Here is a 24,182-nt window from a genome sequence, read left to right as displayed (position 1 = left end):
TGGAATGCCGGGGATCAATCCCACGTGGCCAACTACAAGACAAATGCCCTCCCCACTGTCCTATGGCTTCAGCCCCTGTGAAGACTCAGGACTAACAAGGGGTACACCCCATGACCCCGATGATATCTGGTTGTACCACCCAATTCCTGGGCAGTGCCATGCAGATGGGTAGAGTCTGACACATTTGTTCATCATAAAATGGCAAGCATTCACCCCCACCTCCCACCCCTGAAGTCGCACTTTGGTATGCCAGGTGGTGCTCTAAGTGGCACGAAAGCTTGACTTCATTAAATGCTATAGCAACCTTATGAATAGGTACTGTAAGAAACTTCATTTTTCTAAACAGGAAACACCAACAGAGAGGTGACGAGATGAACCCAGTCACCCAGGTGGGCATGACTGAGCTCAGATTTCAACCCGAGGGAGAGGCTGAATTGGTTTTGGACAACAGGGGCTATTGCTGGTTCTGTGCTCCCAGGGACCCCTGATGGTGCTGGAGTGCCATACATGGTGTTTCCTATTTGAACTGTTGTCAACAGCATGCAACGTGAATACCCTGTGCTGTCTCTCTGCCTACCCTCCTCCAGGCTGAATCCTTTTCAGGGGAGTGGGCACATTGGGCTGTGCTTATGGCTTACTCCTAGCGCTGCACTTAGAGTTGGGGGACCCTTTGGTCTGCAGATGGAACCCAAAACTTGCTGAGTAGCTCTCTCTCTCTCTTACCCTAAGGTTAAGTTATATATATTTTAACTGGTTTTAACTAATTGATTACTTTTGCTTTTTGGGTCATACCCAGTGATGCTCCAGGGTTACTTCTGGCTCTGCCCTCAGGAATTATTCCTGGAGGTGCTCGAGGGACCAGATGGGATGCTGGGGATTGAACCCTGGGTTGGCATTATGCAAGGAAAATGCCCTCCCCATTGGACTATCGCTCTGGCACCAAAGGCTAAATTCTTAACTGGTACACTCCACAGAGGAAGTGGGGGTTTCGGTGGGCAGCGGCGGGGCTGAATGAAAGTGATTTTTTCAGCATTTTTGGCTCTGCTTACAAGGTTTACATTTTATTATTATTATTGTTATTATTATTATTATTGTTGTTGTTGTTTGGGATACACCTGGCGATGCACAGGGGTTACTCCTTGCTCACGCACTCAGGAATTACTCCTGGCAGTGCTCAGGGGACCCTATGGGATGCTGGAAATTGAACCCGTATGAGCCGCGTGCAAGGCAAATGCCCTACCTGCTGTGCTATCGCTCCAGCCCTTACATTTTATTATTTTTATTTATTTATTTAATTTGGGTTTTTTGGTCACACCTGGTGATGTTCAGGGGTTACTCCTGGCTTTGCACTCAGGAATTACTCCTGGAAGTGCTCAGGGGACCAAATGGGATGCTGGGAATCCAACCCAGGTCAGCCATGTGCAAGGCAAACAACCTACCTGCTGCATTATCACTCCAGCCCCAAGGTTTACATTTTAAAAGCTCCATTTTGCTCTGAAAATGAAAGGGATGAGTGTTGGAACATTTGCTCTGAAAATGAAAGGGATGAGTGTTGGAACATTTGCTCTGAAAATGAAAGGGATGAGTGTTGAAAGGGATGAGTGTTGGAATATTAATTGAAACCCAATCATGAACAACTTTATATCAACAACAATAAAACAATACTGGGGGAGTGGGGCAATAGCACAGTGGGTAGGATGTTTGCCTTGCACGCAGCCCACCTGGGTTCGATCCCCGGCATCCCATATGGGGTCCCCCAAGCACCAACAGGAATAATTCCTGAGTGCAGAGCCAGGAATAACCCCTGAGCATCGCTGGGTGTGACCCAAAAAGCAAAAAAAAAAAAAAAGGTAATAATACTGGAGTCGGAGGGATAGTACAGCAGAGAGGGCATTTGCTTGCACGCAGCCAACACAGGTTCAATCCCCGGCATCCCATATGGACCCCCAAGCACTGCCAGAAGTAACTTCTGAGTGCAGAGCCAGGAGTAACCCCTAAGCATGGCTGGGTGTGACCAAAAAGCAAAAAAAATAAAAATAAACAATAATAATAATACTTAAAGGGCCAGGGGAGGGAAACGAAAACAAAATAAAATTATATTCTAAATATAGTTTAATTATTTTTAAAAGTAAAGTAAAGTAAAGGCCCTCCCGTTGATCATCGATTTGCTCGAGTGGGCCCAGTAACGTCTCATTGGAGACTTTGTTGTTACTGTGTCTGGCATATCGAATACTCTCGGTAGCTTGCCGGGCTCTCCGAGAGGGGCGGAGGAATTGAACTCGGGTCGGCCATGTTGACTGCATGCAAGGCAAACGCCCTACCCACTGTGCTATCGCTCCAGCCCGAAATATAATATATATTTAATATCTAATATATATTAGTAAATATAAATTATTTCCAGTGTATCAGATACTTTAGGAAGAACAAAGAGCTGTATCAACCCAACCCGTGTGTGAGGTAAACAGACGTACATAGTGATTTGAGACCACTGTTGATATGAAAGAAAGATTTGGTCAGGACATTTTTTCTTGGAATGACTCAGAGCTGATGGTGACCTTGGACAAACCAAGAAGAGAGAAAACAGAATCCTAGAAAACCACTCTGCAGGGCAAGGGGCACTCGCTACAAGATTGCCACCAGGGTCATTTGCTTTCAGGCTGGGGAATCCATCTTTCCCAGGCCAGGTCACTAGTACGATGAGAGGCAAGAATGAAATGGGATGAATGTTGACCTTGAAAAAGTTCAAGGACGACTCACAGACCAGGGCTAGGGCATCCTCCTGGGAATAAAGTGGGGAGCTAAGACATCCTACTCAAGTGGATGGGAAAACGAAAGGAAGATTTATATTATTTTTAGAAATTAGAGAATTAATCAATACTGAGGGAGGCGTGAGGAAGTTCAGTCCTCATGCATTATGGCAGGAAGTCAATAGATTATAAACCAAGAAATAAACACGTTGGTTAGAGAGATGAACAGAACCGCCCAAAGAGTCAAATGTGAGAGGATTATTTATGAAGCTAGCTGGGAGGATTGGGCCTCGGGGTGGGGAGGGAGGAACACAGCTGAGATGAGATGGAGCCGTGTCATTAAAAGCCCTTCTCTGTGATTTGATTTTAAAGCGTGCATGATGAAATGTCTCCACAAATTGAGGGCTAATTTTTTAAAACTTTTGAGTAGATTATGAATTTGAACTTGAAGGGAAAAATATACCCCTTCTAATCTCTCTGGGGAGAACAGACAAATAGGGAAATGATATTTATTAGCTATTCCCAAACAGGAAGTAGCAGTCATTTGAAGGCAAGGGGATGAGATTGTAGTGATGAGATGATAGGATGAGATTTTAGGGATACCTCACTTCACCTTTTTTTTGTTTTATATTTTGGACTGTTTGTTTGCGGAGGCCACACCTGTTAATGCTTAGGGCTTACTCCTTGTGGGGCTTGGGGTGGCAGGGATGGACCTCTGGTGAGCTGTATGCAAGGCAAGCACTTAACAGCCTCCACCCACGCACTCTCTCTCTCTCTCTCTCTCTCTTTCTCTCTCTCTCTCTTCTTTTAATCTTAAAAGATTGTTAAAAAATGCTGGAGAGATAGTACAGCTGGTAGGGTGCTTGCCTTGCACAAGGCCAACCCAGGTTCAATTCCCAACATCCCATAGGGTCCCTGAGGAGTGCCAGCATACTTCTCAGGGAAAGCTCTGCACTCCCTAAATGCAGAGTCGGGAGTGACCCTTGTGCATAACTGGGTGTTGCCCCAAAAAGGAAAAGAAAAAAGACTGTAAAAATGTGTCTGTGTTAATTTTATGTTAGAGGTATTTAAATTAAGAAAATATAATAGAAAAACTGCCACTCTGAGGAACATAACCAAAGTAAAATATCTAGAATCTTTTAAATTGGTGTTTGTATGTTCGCGGAGGGGGGGGGGGGGCGGTGAGCGGCACATCCAGTGGTGCTCAGAGCTTACTCCTGGGTCTGTGCTCAGGAATCCCTCCTAACAGTGCTTCGAGTACCATATGCGGCATCAGGAATCAAACTGGGGTCAAACAATTACCAGGCAAGTACCTTAACCCCTGTAGTATCTCTTCAAACCTATCCAGCACGGAAAGTGTGTTTTCCTTGGGTTTCTAAAACTCAGGCATCGTATGATCCTCATTCCTGCCTGTGGTTAAGAAACTAGAGTTCATTTCTTCTTCTTTTTTTTTTTAATGTAGGAGTGCTGCTATTTATTCAGCCACTGATCAGCTGATTGAATTGTGCATGAACTCCACCTTACTTTTTTTATAATTTTATTTATTAAATCACCATAAGAACAGTTACAAAGCTTTCGGGTCCAAGTCTCATTCATACAATGAAACACCCTTCCCTTCACCAGTGCCCATTCTCCACTCTCAACAACCCCAGTATACCCCAGTATATCATCTCCCCCTACCTGTGGGGCAGATAATTTCCACATTACTCTCTCTCTACTTTGATCACATACAATATTTTGACACCAGATCCACCATTATTATTTGAGATTATTATTTGAGAATTTACCCCAACACTCAGATCTGCTGAAAAGGCAACAGTAGACAATTTGTTTTCAATTGCTGGTTATGAATAACATATGATGTCACGTGGCTGCAGTAGTGGCTGCATGATTTTGAAATTCTGAAATTTTAATAATTAAATCTGGAGGGATTTCTGCCAAAACCTGCTGGGTTCCGATATTTGCTCCTGAGTCTCTGGGATCATGGCCGTTAAGCAGATTGATTAGGAGCCAGAAAGGCCATTCGTGGGCGATGACTTGGGGTCTTGTTGGGGTGGGGAGGACAGGACTGGCTCTACCCCCATCCCATGAGGCCCTGCGTGTCTCATCACTGCAGGCCCAAACCTGACTGTCCAGTGACCTTTGGAGGATGGTGGCCACCGGGCTGCCAGGGGGAACAGGCCAAGGTACGAAACCTATTCCCACCTGGGTTGGCCCAGCTCCGGTAACCTACTGCAGGGACCAGACGCATTTCTGCCAGAAGCCGCTAGGTTTTGAGATTTGTTTCTGAGTCTCTGGGATCATGGCCATTAAGCAGTTCAATCAGGAACAGAGAGGCCATGCCTCCAATTATATAGCTGAGCTGAAGGTGGTTTGTAGGTGTGTTTTCCACATACCTAACTTTTGGCCATTTATTTTCTTGGTAAACCTTTCCCCAAGTTTTTGAGGCACAAAAGGCACAGCAGCAATTTTGGGCTATCTGGAAGTCTGAAGGCGCCATCAGTCTGCTGATGCACTCGCCTCACAGGTACAGGTTGACCTGCTGGTGGCACCATATCCCCTAGAGTTCATTTCTACTCCAGCCCCCTCCCCCAACCCATTACCTCTTTATAGTCAAAACCCAATTTCTGGGCATTTGGCAAACATTATTTGGGCCCCTGTGCTATGTAGATGACATACCTTGGAAGAGATAGAGACCTCAGAGAACACTGACAAGCTGTTCTTGCCCCACGATCCCAGCACCTTTGACTCAGCACCCCATGACTCCAGCACCCCTGCCTCAGCATCCTATGAGTCCAGCACCCCTTACTCAGCACCCCAAGACTCTTATCACCCCTTACTCAGCACCCTAAGACTCTCACTCTTAACTCAGTGCCCCATAACACCATCACCCCTAACTCACAATCACAACCATCCTGTTATTCGTCGATTGCCTCGAGCAGGCCCCAGTAACGTCTCCTTTGTCCTAGCAATGAGATTTTTTTTTTAAAGTGCCATATTCAAGGCTCTTTCAGAGTTAGGAGAATGAGACCCTTCATTGTTACTGGTGTTTGGCATACTGGGTATGCCACGGGGAGTTTGCCAGACTCTGCCATGTGGGCAGGTTACATTCGGTAGCCTGCCAATTTGTCCAAAGTAGGAATGAGATGATAAGATGTCAAGCAGGCACAAATGCGGCCGCGCTTCCGGGAGCTGGGTTTTATAGTCTCTGAGTCTTGGCCGTTGATGGGATTACACAGCGCCAGGGGCCAGTTGGTGGGTGTGACCCCGCCTACCGGAATTTGGAGGATCTGGGTGGAGGATGCTCAGCCCCGATCCGAGTAGGCTTGGAGATCTCAGCCCCGGGATCCGCCTTTGTTCCTCTGCCGGTACCTTCATGTGTGCGGAGAGTGGTTTCAGCATGGTGGTGGCTGGTTCTTCGGCTGTCAGAGCCCTGGTCGGGGCGGGGAGGAAAACTTAACCTGCTCCCCTCCAAGGAGCCCTGGTGAGGACAGCCAGGCGCGGGGGCAGGAGACTCTGCCCTAACTCAGCACCCCAAAACTCTATCACCCCTAACTCAAAGCCCCACAACTCCAGAACCCCTAAGCCAGCACTTCAAGCTTTATCACCCCTGACTCAGCACCCCACGACTCCACCACCCCAATTCACAACTCCAGCATCCCTTATTCAGAGCCCCATGACTCCAGAACCCCTGATTCAGCACCACACAACTCCAGCACCTCCCAATTCAGTCTCCCCCCCCCCCATTCCCTCATTCCAGAGGCACCTCTCAGGATCTCCTCTGCACGCATACTGGGAAAGTTCCAGAGACGAGAATTGGCTCGGGCTCTGCTGAACGCTAAGCCCAAGCAATGCAGAGAGGCTCTGTAGGGACCGAGAGAGCTGGGGACCCTGCGGCCCGTTCCCCCTCTCCCATGCAAACCTTGCTTGGGCTTCATACCAATTGGCGTTGTAGCAGGGCAGGCACCTGGGAGTTCCCAAAGTGTTCCTGTCCACGGGGCCAGAGCAAAGAAACAATGGGTAAAGGTGCTTGTCTTGCATGTGGCCACCCCAGTTTGATCCCTGGCATCACAAAGGGCCCATCTGAGCACTACCATGATCCCTGAGCCTGAATCAGGAGTAAGCCCTTGAGCACCACCGAGTGTGGTCTCCCAAATAATAAATAAAAGAAGGATTTGCCTAATAAGAACAAAGATGTTTAGTGCATCTCGAGTTTTGAGATGCATTAGATACTTCCTCATCCTACTGGTGCACTCTTCTCCCTACAATGGGAACCAGAATCCTGGAAATACAACGTGGATGCAGTCGGGCCCAGAGACCTGTGTTAGAGGAGAAGGGCAAGAAGGAAAAGAAACTGGTCCATGAGCTGTCTGAGTGGCTCCAAGGCAGAGTAAGGGGAAGTTCAAGGTTGGGCTCAATATTCTTGCCTGTGGGGAGGCAAGGGAGGCCCAAGGCAACGTTCTCCTTCTAGCCAGAGATAGATAATGCTGGTGTGCTAAAGATTCAGCTAGGACCAACTCAAGAATGCAGGGTCCCCAGGCTCAGCTGCCGTGGGAAAGGCTTCCAGTTACTCAGAATCAAGATCCAAGTCTCCCCATTCCCTTCCAGGCTGCTGTCTGCCCCCCATACTGGTCTGCCCCTCCCCTCACCTGCCTTGCTCCACCCATTTTTTAAAATTGAGTTACCATAATTTACAGCGCTGGAGTGATAGCACAGCGGGTAGGGCATTTGCCTTGCACACAGCCGACCCAGGTTCGATTCCTCCGTCTCTCTCGGAGAGCTCAGCAAGCTACCGAAGTATTCCACCCGCATGGCAGAGCCTGAAAGCTCCCCATGGCATATTCAATATGCCAAAAATTACTATTTTTACTACAAGTCTCACAATGGAGATGTTACTGGTCCCTGCTCGAGCAATCAATGAACAATGGGAGGACAGTGCTACAGAGCTACCTACAAAGTTATTCATAGCACCCAATTTTACAGTCATTCATGATTAAATTCCATGTATACAATTTTCCAGCATCAATTCCATCACCAGTATTAGGGACCACTCCTGGCTGGGTTCCAGACCATATGGGGTGCCAGGGACTGAACCCAGGTTGGCTGCATGCAAGGCAAGTACCCTAACGACTGTGTTATTGCTGTGGCTCCTGTTCAGCCCTTTCAACCCTGCTGGTCTCCTTACTCCTAGCACACCTCTGTACTCGTCCACCTCTCACCTTGCACCTGCTTTTCCTTGGCCTGGAAAGTTCTTCTCCCAACTCACCACTGGGCCTGGTCCCTATCCACCTGAGTATTTGGGGTTCCATGTCTCTTTTCTGGGGAAACCTATTTTTGTTTGGAGGCCATATGCAGCAGTGCTCGGGGTTTACTCCTGGCTCTGTGCTCAGTGATCATTCCTGGCAGTGGATGCTCGGGGGCCATATCCGGTGCAGGGGTTTAAACTCAGGTCAGTCACATGCAAGGCAAGCACCTTGCCCACTGTACTATCTCTCCAGCCCAATAGTATTTTATAAGTGTGTGCCCGTCCACTGGACCATTCTCCTCCAGCCACAGTGCAGTGTGGGAAAAACCCATTGTTGAGTGACGACTCTGCATTTCCTCTGCAGCTCCCGGGATCTTTCATTGGAAAATCACCTTGGTTCTGATCGTATGTCACTTGGAGCCCTGGCCCTGCCCTCCCACCAGTGCTGGGGAATGAAGCAAAGCCCCCCTGCACCACAGAGCGGGAAGGAAAAATAGAAGCATCATTCTGCTGGCAACAGAACTTTCACTTGGCCAAACACCGCTGTCTCTCAAGGTGGCTATTTCCTTTATTTATTTATTTATTTATTTAGCTTTTTGGGTTACACCCGGTGATGCTCAGGGGTTACTCCTGGCTCTGCACTCAGGAATTACCCCGGCGGTGTTCAGGGGACCATATGGGATGCTGGGGATCGAAGCCAGGTTGGTTGCATGCAAGGCAAATGCCCTACCCACTGTGTTCCAGCCCCTCAATGTAGCACTGTAGCACTGTCCTCCCATTGTTCTTCAATTTGCTCTAGCGGGCACCAGTAACGTCTCCATTGTGAGACTTGTTACTGTTTTTGACATATTGAATACACAATGGGGAGCTTGCCGGACTCTGCCATGCAGGCAGGATACTCTTGGTAACTTGTCGGGTTCTCCGAAAGGGACGGAGGAATTGAATCCGGGTTGGCCGCATGCAAGGCAAATGCTCTACCCTCTGTGCTATCACTCCAGCCCCTATATAGCCCAATGTAGCTATTGTAATTTTTCTGTAAACGTTTGGAAAATCTGAACCACAGTGCCATTTTTTTGTCCTTGGTTAAAAGTGCTGATTTTGAAAAACCACAGCCAACAAAGGGGTACCTGGTCTCAGGCATTGGAAACTGCTAAACAGCCCACAGACTCTGCCTTCCTGCAATTTGCAAAGGTTCGAGATGATTTGCTATAAAGATGCCTGTATACCAGCTGCCCCTTGTGCAAATCCACTTCCCCAGGTGCCCATGGGATTTTGGTGACGGTGGCCCCGTGATTCTTGGCATCGCTTTAACTGAACAAGCAGGCGTGCTTACATTCGAGGGAATCGATGCATGATGCAGAGTAGCATATGCCAGGAAATATGGATCCCTGAAGCTTCCCTGATCCCCAACATGTGTGTAACCAAATCCACGGACTATCTTAAGTGCAAAGGAATAAACAGTACCTGCTGGGGAGAGCCACAATACGTTGAAACATGTGTTTTCTTTTCTCGTTCTCCTCCAAGTTTGCACCCAGAGTATTGAGGGGACTTTTCCTCGAGACTGCTGAATGACTTGAGCTAATCTTTTAGTAAAATAAAATGAAATGAAATAGGGGCCAGAAAAATAACTCAGAGATTTTCAAGACAGAGCATTTCCTCAAACTACAGGCTGCCGAATAACCCACAATTGTGGCAGGGATTAGACGATGTTTTTTTAAGTGCCTGTTAAGCACGAAGGAGCAGAACAGTGATTCGGAGGGATTCATCTGGATTCACGAGGAGAAGTGAAAGGCGATTGGATTATCTCCTTTCCTGTAACAAATTCAATGTAAGTGTGTCAAGCATCAACTGGGTTCCAGGCTGCGGTTTCGCAGGCGATTCAGGGAAATGGAGCAGAGAAAAAGCATCTGAACGGCAAGAGGATGTTTGAAAGCATTTCTTGACCACATTCCATTAAAGACATGGATAGAGGGGGCCAGAGGACAGCACAGCAGGGAGGGAGTTTGCTTGCATACAGCCGACCTAGGTTCTGTTCCTGGTATCCCGTATGGTCCCTTGAGCACCACCAGGAGTAATTCCTGAGTGCAGAGCGAGGAATAACTATTGAGTATTGCCCAGATCTGACCCAAAAAGCAAAAAAAAAAAAAGCCCAAAAATTAAAATGAAACAAAACAAAAACAACCCCCCCCCAAAAAAAAAAACAAAAAACAAGGATAGGTGGCATTTGGCCTCATGCCCTGGATGCCTATTTCTGGCCCTCACTAGCGCATGATAACTATGAATCAAGGCAGAGGGTGCGTTGACTCCTTATATGCCTAGCAGATGTTTGATGCTCTGCAAAGACAGTCTTGGTCCCCTGAGTCCTGTGTGAGTTGGGTTACGAGCCCCCCTAACCAACAGAAAGGTTCAAGCAAGAAATTTGATCCCTGCCTAATAGAGAGTTGAAACTCAGTGAAGCCTAATAAAGAGCATGTCCATGCTTGCTCCTCTGCATACGGGTCAGCCACGAACCTAATGGCACCACCAAGTCTTCAGATGCTCTACCTCCAACGTCTGAGATGCAAAACTCTTCAACCATTAAATTTGGGGGCATATTCTTCTCACTTTCAAATGATTGGTATTGTCATTTAAAAATTAGTTTATCTGGTGAGGGAGTTGAGAACACGCCTGAGTTTCACCGCTGGGACACCTGGCTACCCCAAGCCCTGTCAGATATAAGTCCATAGACACTTACTAAAAAAGTAATTTATCTCCAGCATCATGGTCTTTTAATTCTAGTGCCCCAAATGCCTATGTCTTGTGCTCTTGATCTTAGTTTATGGATTGGGGGAGGCGAATGGGAATAATGTTATTTGTAAAGAGATCTATTATTACAGGAGCAATGATGGTCCTCATTCCCCTGACCCTGAAAGAGCTCCCAATATGCCATCAGGCTACACTAGCACGTAACAGGGATGTATGGAGACGTTACTGGTGCCGCTCTAGCAAATAGATGAACAACGGGATGATAGTGATAGTGATAGTGATCTATTATAAAAATCAACCAGGAAGCACAAGTAGGGAAAAACGGAGCATCCACACAGCCTGGGCAGGAATGTCAATGGGTGTAATCACTGTGGGAAACACAACAGAAATGCCTCAAATTTTATTTTTTGGTCACACCCGGCAATGCACAGGAGTTACTCCTGGCTCTGCACTCAGGAATTACTCCTGGCGGTGCTCGGGGATCATATGGGATGCTGGGAATCGAACCTGGGTCGGCCGCGTGCGAAGGAAACGCCTTACCCACTGTGCTATTGTTCCAGCCCCGAAATGCCTCAAAATTTGAGAATAGAAATGCCATATGATCCAGTTGTTCTACTTCTAGGTATTTACCCAAAGAATACAAAAAAAATTCTAAGATAAATGCATTCTTTCCATTCACTGCAGAATTATTATTATTACATTATGATTTTTTGGGTGCACACCGAGCTGTGCTCAGGGCTTACTCCTAGTCCACTGTTCAGGGATCACTCCTGGCAGGGTTTTGGGGGGACATGAGGGGTGCTGAGGATTGAATCTGGGTAGGCTGCATGTAAGACAAACAACCTACCTGCTGTACTATTGCTCTGGCCCCTGCAGTGCTATTTTGTTTATTTACTTATTTTTGTTTGGGGGCCACACCAAGTGATGCTTAGGGGTTACTCCTGGCTCTGCACTCAGGAATCACTCCTGGTTAACTTGGGGGACCATATGGGGTGTCTGGAATCCATCCCAGGTTGGTTGCATGTATGGCAAGCACCTTACATTGTACTATTTCTCCACCCCCAGTAGCGTTATTTTTAATAGGTAGGCAATAAATGGAAATGGATAAGGAAGATGTGGACGATCCACATACCACTACAATGAAATACTACCGAGCCAGAGCAAAGAGCAAAATAGTCCCTTGTGACACATGGATGGACCTTGAAGGTATTATGCTAAATGAAATCAATAGCCAAAAGAAGGACACGTCCGTAAGTCCATGTGATTTTAGTCTTCTGTGGATTATACAGAAATCAAATAATGACAGAGAGAACAAAACAAAATCGAACTCTTAGAGAATGGAAGGAAGTAGAGGTGCATGAGTTGGGTTGGGGGGGGGGGTCAATTGCATGTACAGAGTTGAAAACAGACTGCTCAGCAGTGTCAGGATTCAAACTCAGGGCCTCCCACGTACAAACAGCCCCAGTGCTTGCCCACTGAGTTATAGTCCTCACCCTGGACTTCTGATGGTGATTGTAATGCTGTGTGAAATTATAATGCTGTCCACCTAACATTTGCATCATGTTATAAACATTAGGAGAAAAACTAATTCTCCTTAATTTCAACCTAGTTAAAACCAAAGAAATCTCACCAAAGCCGAAGCTATTAGGAGGCAGACAAGAAATCATATCACTCAATTAAAACAAAAATGATTTCCATTTTGATGGAAATGTTTGCAGAACATTAAAAAAATGCTGAGAAACTACCCCCACCCCCAACAATAACAACAACAATACATGGGTAAAGCCTGGACTATTTCCCACAGTTTCTAGTCATCGATTGGCTCAGAGCCAGTCAGTCACACCCAAACCTCAGAGGGAAGCAGGCAGGTTGGAGAAGACCCACTCTGTGACCTGAGCATGTAAGCAGTGCCATTGAAGCCTGAAATGAAGCTTTGGGTCAAGTCCAGCTCCAGCAAATGACCTTGTACAACAATCTTATTGTCTGAGTCCTTGTTGGTGCAATGGGTCATAATAATGCATGGGACTCTGAGGGAATGCAACTTCCCTTGTTATATTGAGCACACAGTCAAGTGCATAACACAGCAACGAGGGGTAGGACAGGGAGGGCTGGAATCCCAGCTCTGTCTCCTTATACCCACGGGCCTCTCTGCAGCTTCCTTGTCTTGCGGAAACAGGGATAACGCTGGTACCTGCTTCCTGAGGAAGTCACCAGAATAAAGTAATGTCTGTCAAGTGTTTGCTTTGTGTCTGTTAAATAACTAAATAAATGCTTCGGGGTGATCCCAGAACTGAACGCTCCATCTGCCCCAATAATCAGAGCTTGGCACACAGAAGGTGTTCATTAAGTATTCCCATTGATTATTTCTACTATTTTCTTGGCATCTCTTTCTTGGGTTCTCAAGGCCCATTCTCTCCCTTCAGAGCTTTTCTGGAAGCAGCCCCTAGAATCCATCTTGGAATCTCTATGACTAAGAAGATGAGAAGACATAGCCTGGAAGTGGGCTTTTCCCATCACTCCGGTGTGTGTCCTTCCTGCCTGGAAGTGGCCCTGTGGCAGGAGAGAGCTAGTCTAGACTTAATCTCTAGCATGCTGGCCAGCATCAGGACCAGAGCATCAAATCCTGAACTTTCAAATCAAAATCTTTCCTCCTCATCTCAGCCTTGGTCCCCCTTCAACTTCACTCCCCCCACCTTTTTAGCAGCTTCCCTCTCCCTTCCCCCATAAGAAAATACTTCCTGGGGTTCTGTCCTTTTCCTTTTTGTATTTATTGGGCTTTCTACGGCATTTCTTGTGTGTGCCCCTGCCTTTAATTACCAGCTGTATTTGGATGATGCCAAAGGCCTTCCCAGTTTTACCCATCCCTCCCAGTGCACATTCCCCACCACCAATCTCCCCAGTATACCCCCCTACCACCATCCCCCCACCTCCATGGCAGACAATATTCCCCATACTCTCTCTCTACTTTTGGGCATTGTGGTTTGCAATACAGACACGGAGAGGTCATCATGTTTGGTCCATTATCTACTTTCAGCACACATCTCCCGTCCGACTGATTCCTCCAGCCATCATTTTCTTAGTGATCCCTTCTCTATTCCATCTGCCTTCTTCCCTCCGCTCATGAGGCAGGCTTCCAGCTATGGGGCAATCCTCCTGGCCCTTGTATCTAATATCCTGGGGTGTCAGACTCAACTCATGTTATTTATTCTATACTCCACAAATGAGTGAGCGCTGACTTCTAAAGCTATCTCTGCTCACCAGTCCCTGACAGTATCATCCCCAGGTGACCTGATCGGGGATCGCCTTTTCCTGGGGACCATCAGAGAGGGGGATGAGCTCACTGATTTTTCTCTCCATCTCTTTGTGTCTGAGAAGAGGTCCAGGACTACCTGGGCAAACAGGTTTTAGCCTAGGTTTTGCAAGAAAGAACAGAAAAGAGGACCCAGAGGAATATCTGATCAGACCAAGAAGCTGCCATAAAGGCAAACAGGGAGAGAAAAAACTAAAAGCCACCTAGTACTCTTGGAAAAACAAAGGGCAACTTTAAGGAAGAAAATGTTATTATAGCTGTCTATGTGCCTCTTGAGTGAGCTGTGGCAAGGGTTCTAAAACTGGTCTATAAATGGCCAGTCCATCAAGACCTTCTTCTCTTTGGATAGACTCAGTTTTGGAGCACTGGAAATGGTCTGGGGAAAAGAGCATGAGCTGACTTTGGACCTGCCGGTCCAGGGGTAGAGCCACCTCTCCCTCAGACCAGGTTCCCCTGGTTAGCGTCTTGTAAAAGAGCTGTTTTTTTGGGGGGAGTAGAAAAGTGGTAGGTCTACCTCACCAAATTCACTCAGTCCATAAAAGATACCCATTCCAAACAAGACCCCCATCCCAACCTAGATTCCCTTCCCAAACTAGATTCTTATGCAAACTAGATTCCAAACAAGATCCCCATCCCTAACTAGATTCCCTTTCCAAACTAGATTCCCTCTCAAACTAAATTCCATCCCAAATTAGATTCCATCCCAAATTAGATTCCCATCCCAAGCTAGATTCCCATACCAAACTAGATTTCCATCCTAACCTAGATTCTTTTTTTTTTCTTTTTGGGTCACACCTGATGATGCTCAGGGTTTACTCCTGGCTCATGCACTCAGGAATTACTCCTCGAAGTTCTCAGTGAACCATATGGAAAGCTAGGGATTGAACCCCGGTCGACCCTAGACAAGGCGAATGCCCTACTCTCTGTACTATCATTCTGGCCCCCCAAAAGTAGATTTTTATCTCAAACTAAATTCTCATTTCAAACTAGATTCCCATCTCAAAATATATTCCCATCCCATGTTAGATTCCCATCCCAAACAAGATTCCAGTCCCAAACTTGGTTTCCATCCCAACTAGCTGCCTGTTCTGAACTAGATTCCAATTTCAAAGAAAGACACCCATGCACGTAGGGGTCCTCATTGTCATCTGTTCTCTCGGCTCTCTATTTCCCCCACAACTCCCCCCTGAAGTTAGGGGCATGGTGGTGCTAAGGAAGCAACCAAACCTGGGCTCAGAAGCAGCCTTTCTGTTGGCAGATCCGCTCAATGTTTATATGTGATCCTTCATGAAGACACACAGAACTCACGGAAGAGCTGGAAGTACTGGGAAGGAGGAAGGTAAGTAGTAAAGGAGAGAGCCGTTAGGCAGCTTAGCACATGAATATTGCCTCAAGGGAATGAATCTAGAACTCAAGGCTAATGTGGTGTTCAGACATGTGAAGGAATGAAGGAAAAACCCTAAGAACTAAAACAGAAACAGCTAAAAAACACCTGCTATATCTGTTGTCTCTGTCTCACAGATACAGGAGCTCATGCTGGGGATTAAAGTGGCCTTCAAAGTCCCTCAGTCAGTGTCGGTGCAATAAGAACCCAGATCTCCTTGGCTCTGACTCCCTTATGTTCTTTCTCTGTGGTCTCTCAGCAGAGATAGAAGGCCCAGTTGCTCCTCTATATTAAAAGGTGGGTTTAGAGAGTCTTATAGGGATGGAGGTGAGGGAAGCAAAAACAACTGCATAATTTTGCAGGCTTGTCTTTTTAACCTCAGTGTTTGCAAAGGTGGTAAAAGGTGGGAAGGGGAGAAGAAATTAGACCTGTCAAAGTCTAATTTTTCCAGTTGTTGAAAACAAGTTCGATTCAACTCCTCAACAAGGAAATCAGCAGAATGACAAAGCTAGTCCAAGGAAGATGCTGTTGCTGGTTTGGGTTTTTTTTTTTGGTTGTTGTTGTTGTTCAGTGGAAACAATTCTGAAATGAGACGGTGAGGTTAGATATAAAACTGATTAATGTCCCAGAGGACCTGCCATAAATCCACAACATTTGAGGTTATCTCCTCTAATGAGCAAAAAAATCATTTGCACCTCTACTGAACAAGAAATTTATGGGCATCTTCCCAAGTTTTCTACAAGTAAACATCTAACTGTACAACTGGACCTGCATCTATAATAAAAGCTTGGCCAAACAAAGTTGTATCCCCCACAAGGAATAGGATGACCTCGTGGGCCACTTAGTAGACATTGTTCTATGAGAACACCAAAGGACACAGTCATCCTTTTGCTCATTGTATTATGTTGTTTTTTCCTGGACACATACTGGTCACTCACAAAAATATGAAGTCAAGGTCAGCCACCTTGTAATGACTTTATTGTAATGCAGAAGATAAAAATTCAGGTGGATGAAGCAAAACAAAGTCTTTCCAAGCCATCTGCTTCCATAGGGGAGATTCTGGAGCTATCAGGTAGAAGGTTGGGTTTGAGGTAACAAGAAGAGATGTAGACTTTACTCACCAATAACAATACAAGTGGGAGTAAGATGAAAATCTTTAACTACCAGTAGGATCAGGGAGCAGCTGGTCAGAATAGATCGTTCCTGGAGTTGGAGCGGGATCACAGAGGAGCTCCTGCAGGCTTGGTCTTAGTCCTTTATTTCAGAGATCTAATGGAGGTCTGGAAGTTTCCAGGAAGGGCTGGATGGTTGAAGTTGAGGAAGAATGTGTGTATGTGGAACTTGAGCCAGATGCCGTTTGCCAACAGGTAAGGGAAATATTTCATTGTTTTATTTTGTTTTGGGTGATACCCAACAGTGCTCAGGGCATACTCAGTGCTCAGGGCATACTCTTGGGATCACTCCTGGTGGGCTCAGGGCTATTTGGGGTGCCAGGGAATGAACCCAGGTTGAACGCATGCCAGGTAAACACGCTACCCACTGTATTAACGCTCGTACCCTGCTAGGTAGGGCACATTTCAACCTAATAAGAGTCAGCATGGCAAGAGAGACATGTTCTAACTGAACGTTAGGCTGACGCCTCAGCCTCTGCCTCCTCCCCAGTCTTGATCCGTCTCCCCATTGTGCTTGAGACGCCAGCCCACTCATTCGATCTGCCACTTGGGCTTTAGAGGCAAGAAGGCAGCGGGCCAAGAGGGAAGACAGAGAATGTCAGAATGGAGGTGGGGGGGGGGGGGGTGGAGGACAGAACTCTCTGCACCGTGTCTAAGAGAACTCGCATCCTGAGATGTAGACTGAAGGGAGAAAGTGACTGGTCGGCGTGGATGCAGTAAAGCCTCAAACAGACATGAATGCCTGGTTTTCTCAAATTTCTGTTCTCCTGCAGGAGGAGAGAAAGGACACGGAAAAGTACCTTGTATGGGCCTGGCGCTTAGGAAACGCTCCCCAAATGTTATGTCCTTCTCTCCCCTGGCCTCATCCACATCTACACAACTTCCCCGAAGGCTTCTGAACACATAAATAAAGCTGGAACCCCATCTGGCTGAAAAAGTCAACCATCTGGAGATTTGGAAATATGGGGGAACTTCTAATGACTGAATAATTTTTTCTCGGTTTCAGCCAGATGTTTGATGTCACCCAGATCCATCCGCAGCAGAAATAGCAGTTGATTAAACCTCTTCTTCATAATTTGAAGTTCCCTGTCCTAAAATCCTAAGTGGGCTTTCTTTTCTTGGTAGGCATTTTTCTAAAATTAATGGGGTGGGAGGGGGACATGATTATTGACAAAAGAGGAGTCATCAGGAATAAAAAGTGAAAATGTCAGGCTGTTCGATAAAAATGGCTCTTAAGAGAATTTCTAGGGCTCAAAACTAGCAGCGAGGGGACCAGAAAGATAGTACAGCAAGGAGGGTGCTTGCCTTGCATGCAACTGACTTGAGGTCAATCCCTGACATCCCATATGGTCCTCTGAGCACCGCCAAGGGTAATTCCTGAGCACAGAGACAGGAGTAGCCCCTGAACATCACCAGGAAGGTGACCCCCCCAAAAAACCCTGGTAGCCATAAGTCAGATTCAGTTATAAAATTAGTTTGATTTAGCTGGCTCTTTTAAAAGAATAATGAAAGTATATTGTAATATGTTTACAGTGTTGACATACATAGTTTTAATGGACAGTTACTGCACCTCACCACCATCCAAATGTCCAAGATTCCCTGCCATTGGCCTCATGCTCTTTCTAGTTCTCCTTTTTCTCACCATTTCCCACTGCTCAGGAGCCTTGGTTTTATCATCTAAGACTTTGTCATCATTTGATACTGTCTTTCCATTGTTTTGTTTCTCTATGGGACACAGATGAGTGAGCTCATCTGATCTTTGTCCTCCCTCAGACATATTTCACTTAACACAACATCTGCAATTCCATCCAAGTCTCAGTCAAATCACAAGCCTTGCTCTTTTTTCATAGCTGCATAGTATTCTACCATGGCACTGTGCTTTGAAAAAAAGCTAATTTGCCCACAAGATGTTTTATGTTTGGCTTAAAATTGGAGAGGTACTGGGTTAAACCTAGCTCACATTTCTCTCAGGGTAAAAGAACACAAGCCGAGTAGCCATGATCCCTAGATAGAACTTGTACACTCCAGCTTGCCACAAACACCACCATTCCCTACTGTCCCCACATGAATACCACCCTCTGCTCTCCTGCAAGGCTACCCACCACAGCCTCCTGCAGAATGGAACGAAGAGAGCTGCAGACATTCTGCCTTCCCACCCGATGCCGTTGCCTGGTCCACGGGGACAATTGGATCTGCTCCTCCCTCATCTCCACCGAAACTCTCATTTTTTAGGGTCAGGTAAACCAAGAGCCAGAGGCAGGAGACAGCACACACCCTTCCCATCACTGTCAGTGTCAAGAGATGTGATGGACAGCCAGGTTGCTTTGTTTCTCAGGCCCATCATCCTTCCTCTCCTTGACTGCATCCGTTCGAGGGGCTCTTCAGCTCTCTGGAGGTTTCCTTAATGAGAGTGTCACATATTGAACCAGGGCTCATTCAAATTCACATGCTGCCATTGAAAACACGCGGCAGGTTGGGCCCGCCTTTGTGACTGCCTCGCTCGCTCTCCACATAATGAGTCAGGCCCGCGTTCTGGTTTCACAGTGTGGGTGTCTCTACATAGGTCGATTGTTTTTTCATTCAAAGCGTGTCCTTTGTTGCCTGTGAGTTCGTGTCTGTCTGGTGGCTCTGGCACCCCTGCAGACAATGCACAGGCACGCGGAGAGGCTGGGAGCTGAGCCTCTCTGCATGGAAAAATCCATGTGTCTGGACGTTGTCACCGGCTAATGTCTGTCCTGGTAGCAACCTGTTTACTGGAGCATGAATCAATGTTCTCCAGCAAACGCTCTGGGAAGCAGCCTGGGTTAGGTGAGGAAGAAGCTCCGAATTGAGCTCTGTGACCTTGGCCATGTTATATAATGTCCCCAAACCTCAGCTTCCTCATCTGTAAAATGAGAGTGATCAGGATTGAACTTCTGGGGAATATGGGAGAAGTTGATGTTTTTCAAAATTCAAACCAGTCCTAGCCTTCAGAAGTGCTAAATATAAATGACATTCTGGCGAGTTATTGAAGTGAAATGAAAACTGGAAATATCCATTCTCTCACTTGAGGGATGGGATCCTTCTTAACACACGTAATCACTACCAGCCCTCTTGGAGAGACTCAATATAGATTAGGCATGAAATTAGGCATGAAGGCTTTTGCTTCATAATTGCTTGTAGGACTGTTGGAAAATTCAGATCCTAGTGATCCATTGCAGACTTCAGGAGGCACAGAATTCCATTGTGGAATTTGATAATCTAGTTTTAGAGGGGAATCAATGCTTAGGGGAGCCTACAGTAACAGGGATCAAACCTGGGCTTCCACATTAAAGATTTGTGCTCCAGCCCTTTGAGCCTTCTCCCTCTGTTCAGAACATCTACTTTCCAAAGCTCCCCATGAGATTCTGGTGACTAGTCACATCACTTGGAAACAGCTGATAGTGCTTTCTTATTTTTTAATATCTTGACTGACAGGGGACTCAGAACTTCCCCAAACTTCCCAGTCCACCTCAGATAGAATAGGTTATATGTATTTACAGAATTTTACATATATATGTGAAAGCTTTGTTTCTCTAGCTCCTACTTATCGCCCCTCCAGGCTACCCAGCACATATCAAGTCCCTTTGCCATGTGATAATCCTTTGGATTTTTACAGGCAACTGTCATATCCTTAGCTCTCCCAAACACCCTCTTCTTTGGGGTTAAATATTCTCTTGTGAATCTTAGAAAAGTATGGTTGACTTCATGCTTTAAATTTGATAGCTAGCAAAGGGAGATACACAGATCAACCGTGAGTCTTCGATCAGGACAAAGAGGTTGCTGACCCTTTGGGACAATCGAGAGACAGTGTCTGTTCCAGAGGATAGAGCCCCCTGCGACACGGTTTTTCTCCAGGCCATGACCAGAGGTACCTGAAAATGCCTTGAGCACTTGATGCATGCAGTACATGAAGAAGAATCTTAGCTCATATTACAGCAGTGTCCCTCTAGGTGCTGGGCATATGGCTGCATACAGAACTAAGAATTCATTGTGATTCTTCAAAGTTTGCACACCTCCCTACATTCCACGCTTCCAAAATATTTTAAAAATTGATGATGGAATATATTTTCTCAAAAGAACTAAGCCAAACAAGAATATCTCTTAGATGCACTTCATTCCTTCTTGATTAAAATTCTCACTCCTCTCACCAAGCCCACAGAATGCCTGGGTGGGGTAACAATTCCTTGTACAAACTGTAGGTGTAGGAAGGACATGTTGTTGGGGAGAAGAGAAACCATCAGTCGAGAAATCCTCAGCATTCAGGAAATTGGGGTTTTAAGAGGAAAGAGCCAAAATTGGTGTTTAACTGGGCATGCCAAGGTTTAGTTACCAGGAGAATTGAACCTAACCGAAACATGGTTATCAGACCTGGGTAGGGACCTTATAGATTTTTAAGCCATCCTTAGAAGCATGCAGACATCCACACGCCTGCCAAATCCCAGCCTTACAAACTCTAACTCAATTCCTTGTCAACACAGGGAAAGGGAATTGTGGTATTTCCCTCAGGCAAATAATTTCACCATGATTACAAGCATTAGCTTTCTGGTCAACGTGTAGGAAAGTTTTATTTCAGTTTTTCCATCAGTCCACTGGATCAATAAGAGCATTCTGGTAACACTCATTCTTAATCACTTATTCTACAATAACCATTTCCCAGATTAATGAGCTGGGAAATGAGGGTTGGAATGGGCAGATGTCTTAGCCAAGGTCACACATTTTACAGCACAATCCAGGTCTTCTGACTTCGAATACCCTGATCATTGTGGTATCTCAAGGAACCCTTCCCCACCTGGGCTTCCCACCAGTTGCAAATTTGTGTTAAGAATGGGACCAACTCTAGTAGTGTTACATTCAGGAAAATGTTTCTCAGGGGGTGTCAGGACAAGGGAAGAAGGCCAGGAATGATGCAACATCACACTAACAAGTGATGTCATAGCATGATTTCCTGAGTGACTTACAGAAATGCAAGATCTCCAGAAGCTCTGGCAAATGCTAGTCAGTGGGAATGCAGGCACGAAGAACCAATGGCAAGCAGGCATGGGGAGTATGTAGGAAATCTAGATATCCTTGCTGAGCCTTGGAGCAAGCTTCATGCTTTCTCAGAAGCCAAGCAAAGCCCCTTAATGACCCTCAAAACTAAGGCCTTCCTTCAGGCAGCCAGACTTCCCAGGTTTTTGCTTTTCTTCCCCCTTTTCCTGTTTACTCCCATTGACTGACACACAGGCATTGTCCAGTGATGCAGAGAGTGACTCCCGGTGTAGTAAAAGCAAGTTTAACAGCGAGACAGGCTACCTCGGAGTTTTTCCATTCTAAAATTGGTCTGACTTCCGCATTAGAATTCAGATCAATGCCTCAATTTGAAAACAAAATAGAAGCAAGAAGCTGCATGTCTTGGAGACTCAAACTCAAGTAAATGTCACGGAAATCTCTCTGTTGGATTTGGAGGGATGATTTAGGAATGGAAGTAAGGTGGCTAGCAATGTACCAAGATCCCATTTCAGTTTTGATTCAAAATAGGGAAATGGATATTAATGAAGTTTTCTTTAGAAATGTGTGTATGCATGAGTCTTGTGTGTTAACCTGTAACTGGATGGTATTAGCAGATCATGAAAACATGAAGACGTTGACAAGATTATGTCGGGAAATAACAAAACAGCTCAGAATATGCTGGATGACGCCAGGGTCTTCTCTCCCTACCCACATTCCCCTCCTTGATGCATAATTTCAGCAGAGCCAAAGACCCCATTTCAAGCCTGAGACCCAAGGAGTCCCCAATATGCCTCTGGGATTTTTGATTCAAAGACTTGTCTCAGCTGCAGAAAGCTGCCCAGAGTACCATCAGATGTCACCTCTTGGAGCTTGTTCCCCCAAACAATCAACAGAACCCAACCCCTTCATCCCACACAGCGTCAGTCTTGCCGGCAATGGTCTGGACACCTGCGCATTCTCCGCGATAATCAGAGCGGTTCCTCTTTCCCAACCCCTGCCCCCCTCTCCCCCAAACACCCACCGGCAGAGCCAAAGCACAGAAACCGGGATTATCTGGGGGGAAAGAGAGAGAGAGGAATTTGCAAATACCTTCTAGGCAGCAGGTCCTCCACAGCCCAGAGTGGGTCATTACTTCTTCGTTCTTCCTGCTGGTCTCATTATCACTTGTAGATTTAGTCCTGCACACACCTCTGGAATATAACCAGTAGTCCGTGCCCACTGCGATAGTCATTAAACTAAACGCTGCAAAGGCTCCCACGGTGGTGATCAACATCTGGATACCTCTGTCACACATCCTCATAGTTCTTCATGGTACTCTGGATGGATGGGGGTGGGGGGGAGGTTCAATGCCAGAGGGGGAAAATCACTCTGCGGCGGTGTGACCTAGGATAGCTCTTGCCCCAAAGCGGGTCTTCTTTTGTCCGCGGCATCCACGGGGAGCTGGGGACGGCTGGGCTTTCCTGTCTGGATCTCTCTCCAGGTCCCCGAGTCGCCTAGGGCCCTCGGAAGGGTGCCGGCTCCAGGGGGTTGGTCCACATCACTGCTGCCTTCTGGGGGTTCCTGGGTTCCTTTCATTCCTCAGGAGCTTGGTCAGAAGGAGGGTCCGTGCAGGGCATGGCTCCGGGAGCCTGGAGCTGCTGGCTCCTCGCAGCCCCGGGAGACTCGAGGCAAAGAAATTCAGAGCGCGCTCTCTCTCTCTCTCTCTCTCTCTCTCTCTCTCTCTCTCTCTCTCTCTCTCTCTTCTCTCTCTCTCTCTCGGTGTATGTGTGTGCGCGCGCGCGCGCGCCAGCGCGTGTGCTGGGGGTGAGGGCGGATGGTAAAAAATAGCACTGCTGGGAGGCGAGTGGCTGCGAAGAGTGTTCACTGCTTCCCCAGCCTCCCAGGAAAGCTCTCCGCCTGCTCCCCACACCCCCGCTCAAACTGGAGAAAAGGCAGCGTCCTGGGGCGGGGGCTCCTCCGGGCCGGGGCCGCGGTGCTGAAGGGACAGCTCCCTCCGGGCGCCGCCTCCCCGCCCCACGCCCGGGCTGCTGCGGGCGCCGCGGCTGCTGTCGGTGCTGTTGGGGCCGGGGGTGCCGGCGCTGCGGGACGGCCGTGGTGCTGAAGTGGACAGCGCCCCTCGCCGCGGCTCTCCCCGCCGCCCGTCTAGCTGCAGGACCGGGGGCCCGCGGCTGCCGGCGGCAGAGGAGCTGCGCCCCGCTCCTTCCACTGCCCTACCAGGCCCCCGCTCCGCGCAAAGTTTGGGGAGCCCCGGGGTCGTGGGCGCCCCCCGCGCCCGGGCGCTGCAGCTCCGGCCGCTCCTCTGCCGCGGGAAGGGTTAAGGACCAGGGGCAGGGGGAGAGGCGCCCGCAGCGCACTCAGGCGCGCTCTCGCTCTCGGCTCCCACCAGCGCCGCGACGCTCCCCGCCCCAGCGAGCCAGGCAAGTTTTTCTTTTTTTTTCTTTTTTTCCTTCTGCGGGCGCCTCCGGACCCACTGGGGGAAGATTCAGTCTTCTTAAAGGGGCCGGCCACCCCAGGCGCTGACTCCATAGCTCCGTGGCTCACTTGGGTGGGCTGACACCAGGCACATCTG

At 47.3% G+C, this 24,182-nt stretch overlaps 1 protein-coding gene across 1 annotated transcript in view; it reads right to left on the bottom strand.

Moving 5' to 3' along the window:
* The window catches only part of CACNG3 (calcium voltage-gated channel auxiliary subunit gamma 3), a 97,462-nt gene extending 74,110 nt beyond the window's left edge, over positions 1 to 23,352 (bottom strand). The window contains exon 1 of the mRNA XM_056138781.1: positions 22,703 to 23,352. Within this exon, the coding sequence (XP_055994756.1) occupies positions 22,703 to 22,913 (211 nt within the window). The 5' untranslated portion in view covers positions 22,914 to 23,352. The remainder of the gene's footprint in view (positions 1 to 22,702) is intronic.
* Positions 23,353 to 24,182: the final 830 nt, after the last annotated feature.

The sequence above is a fragment of the Sorex fumeus genome, unplaced genomic scaffold (genome assembly GCF_029834395.1).
Source record: "Sorex fumeus unplaced genomic scaffold, SorFum_2.1 ptg000130l, whole genome shotgun sequence".
Lineage (NCBI taxonomy): Eukaryota > Metazoa > Chordata > Mammalia > Eulipotyphla > Soricidae > Sorex > Sorex fumeus.
Note: the sequence above shows the minus strand (reverse complement) of the source record. Positions and strands in the feature narration are given on the sequence as shown.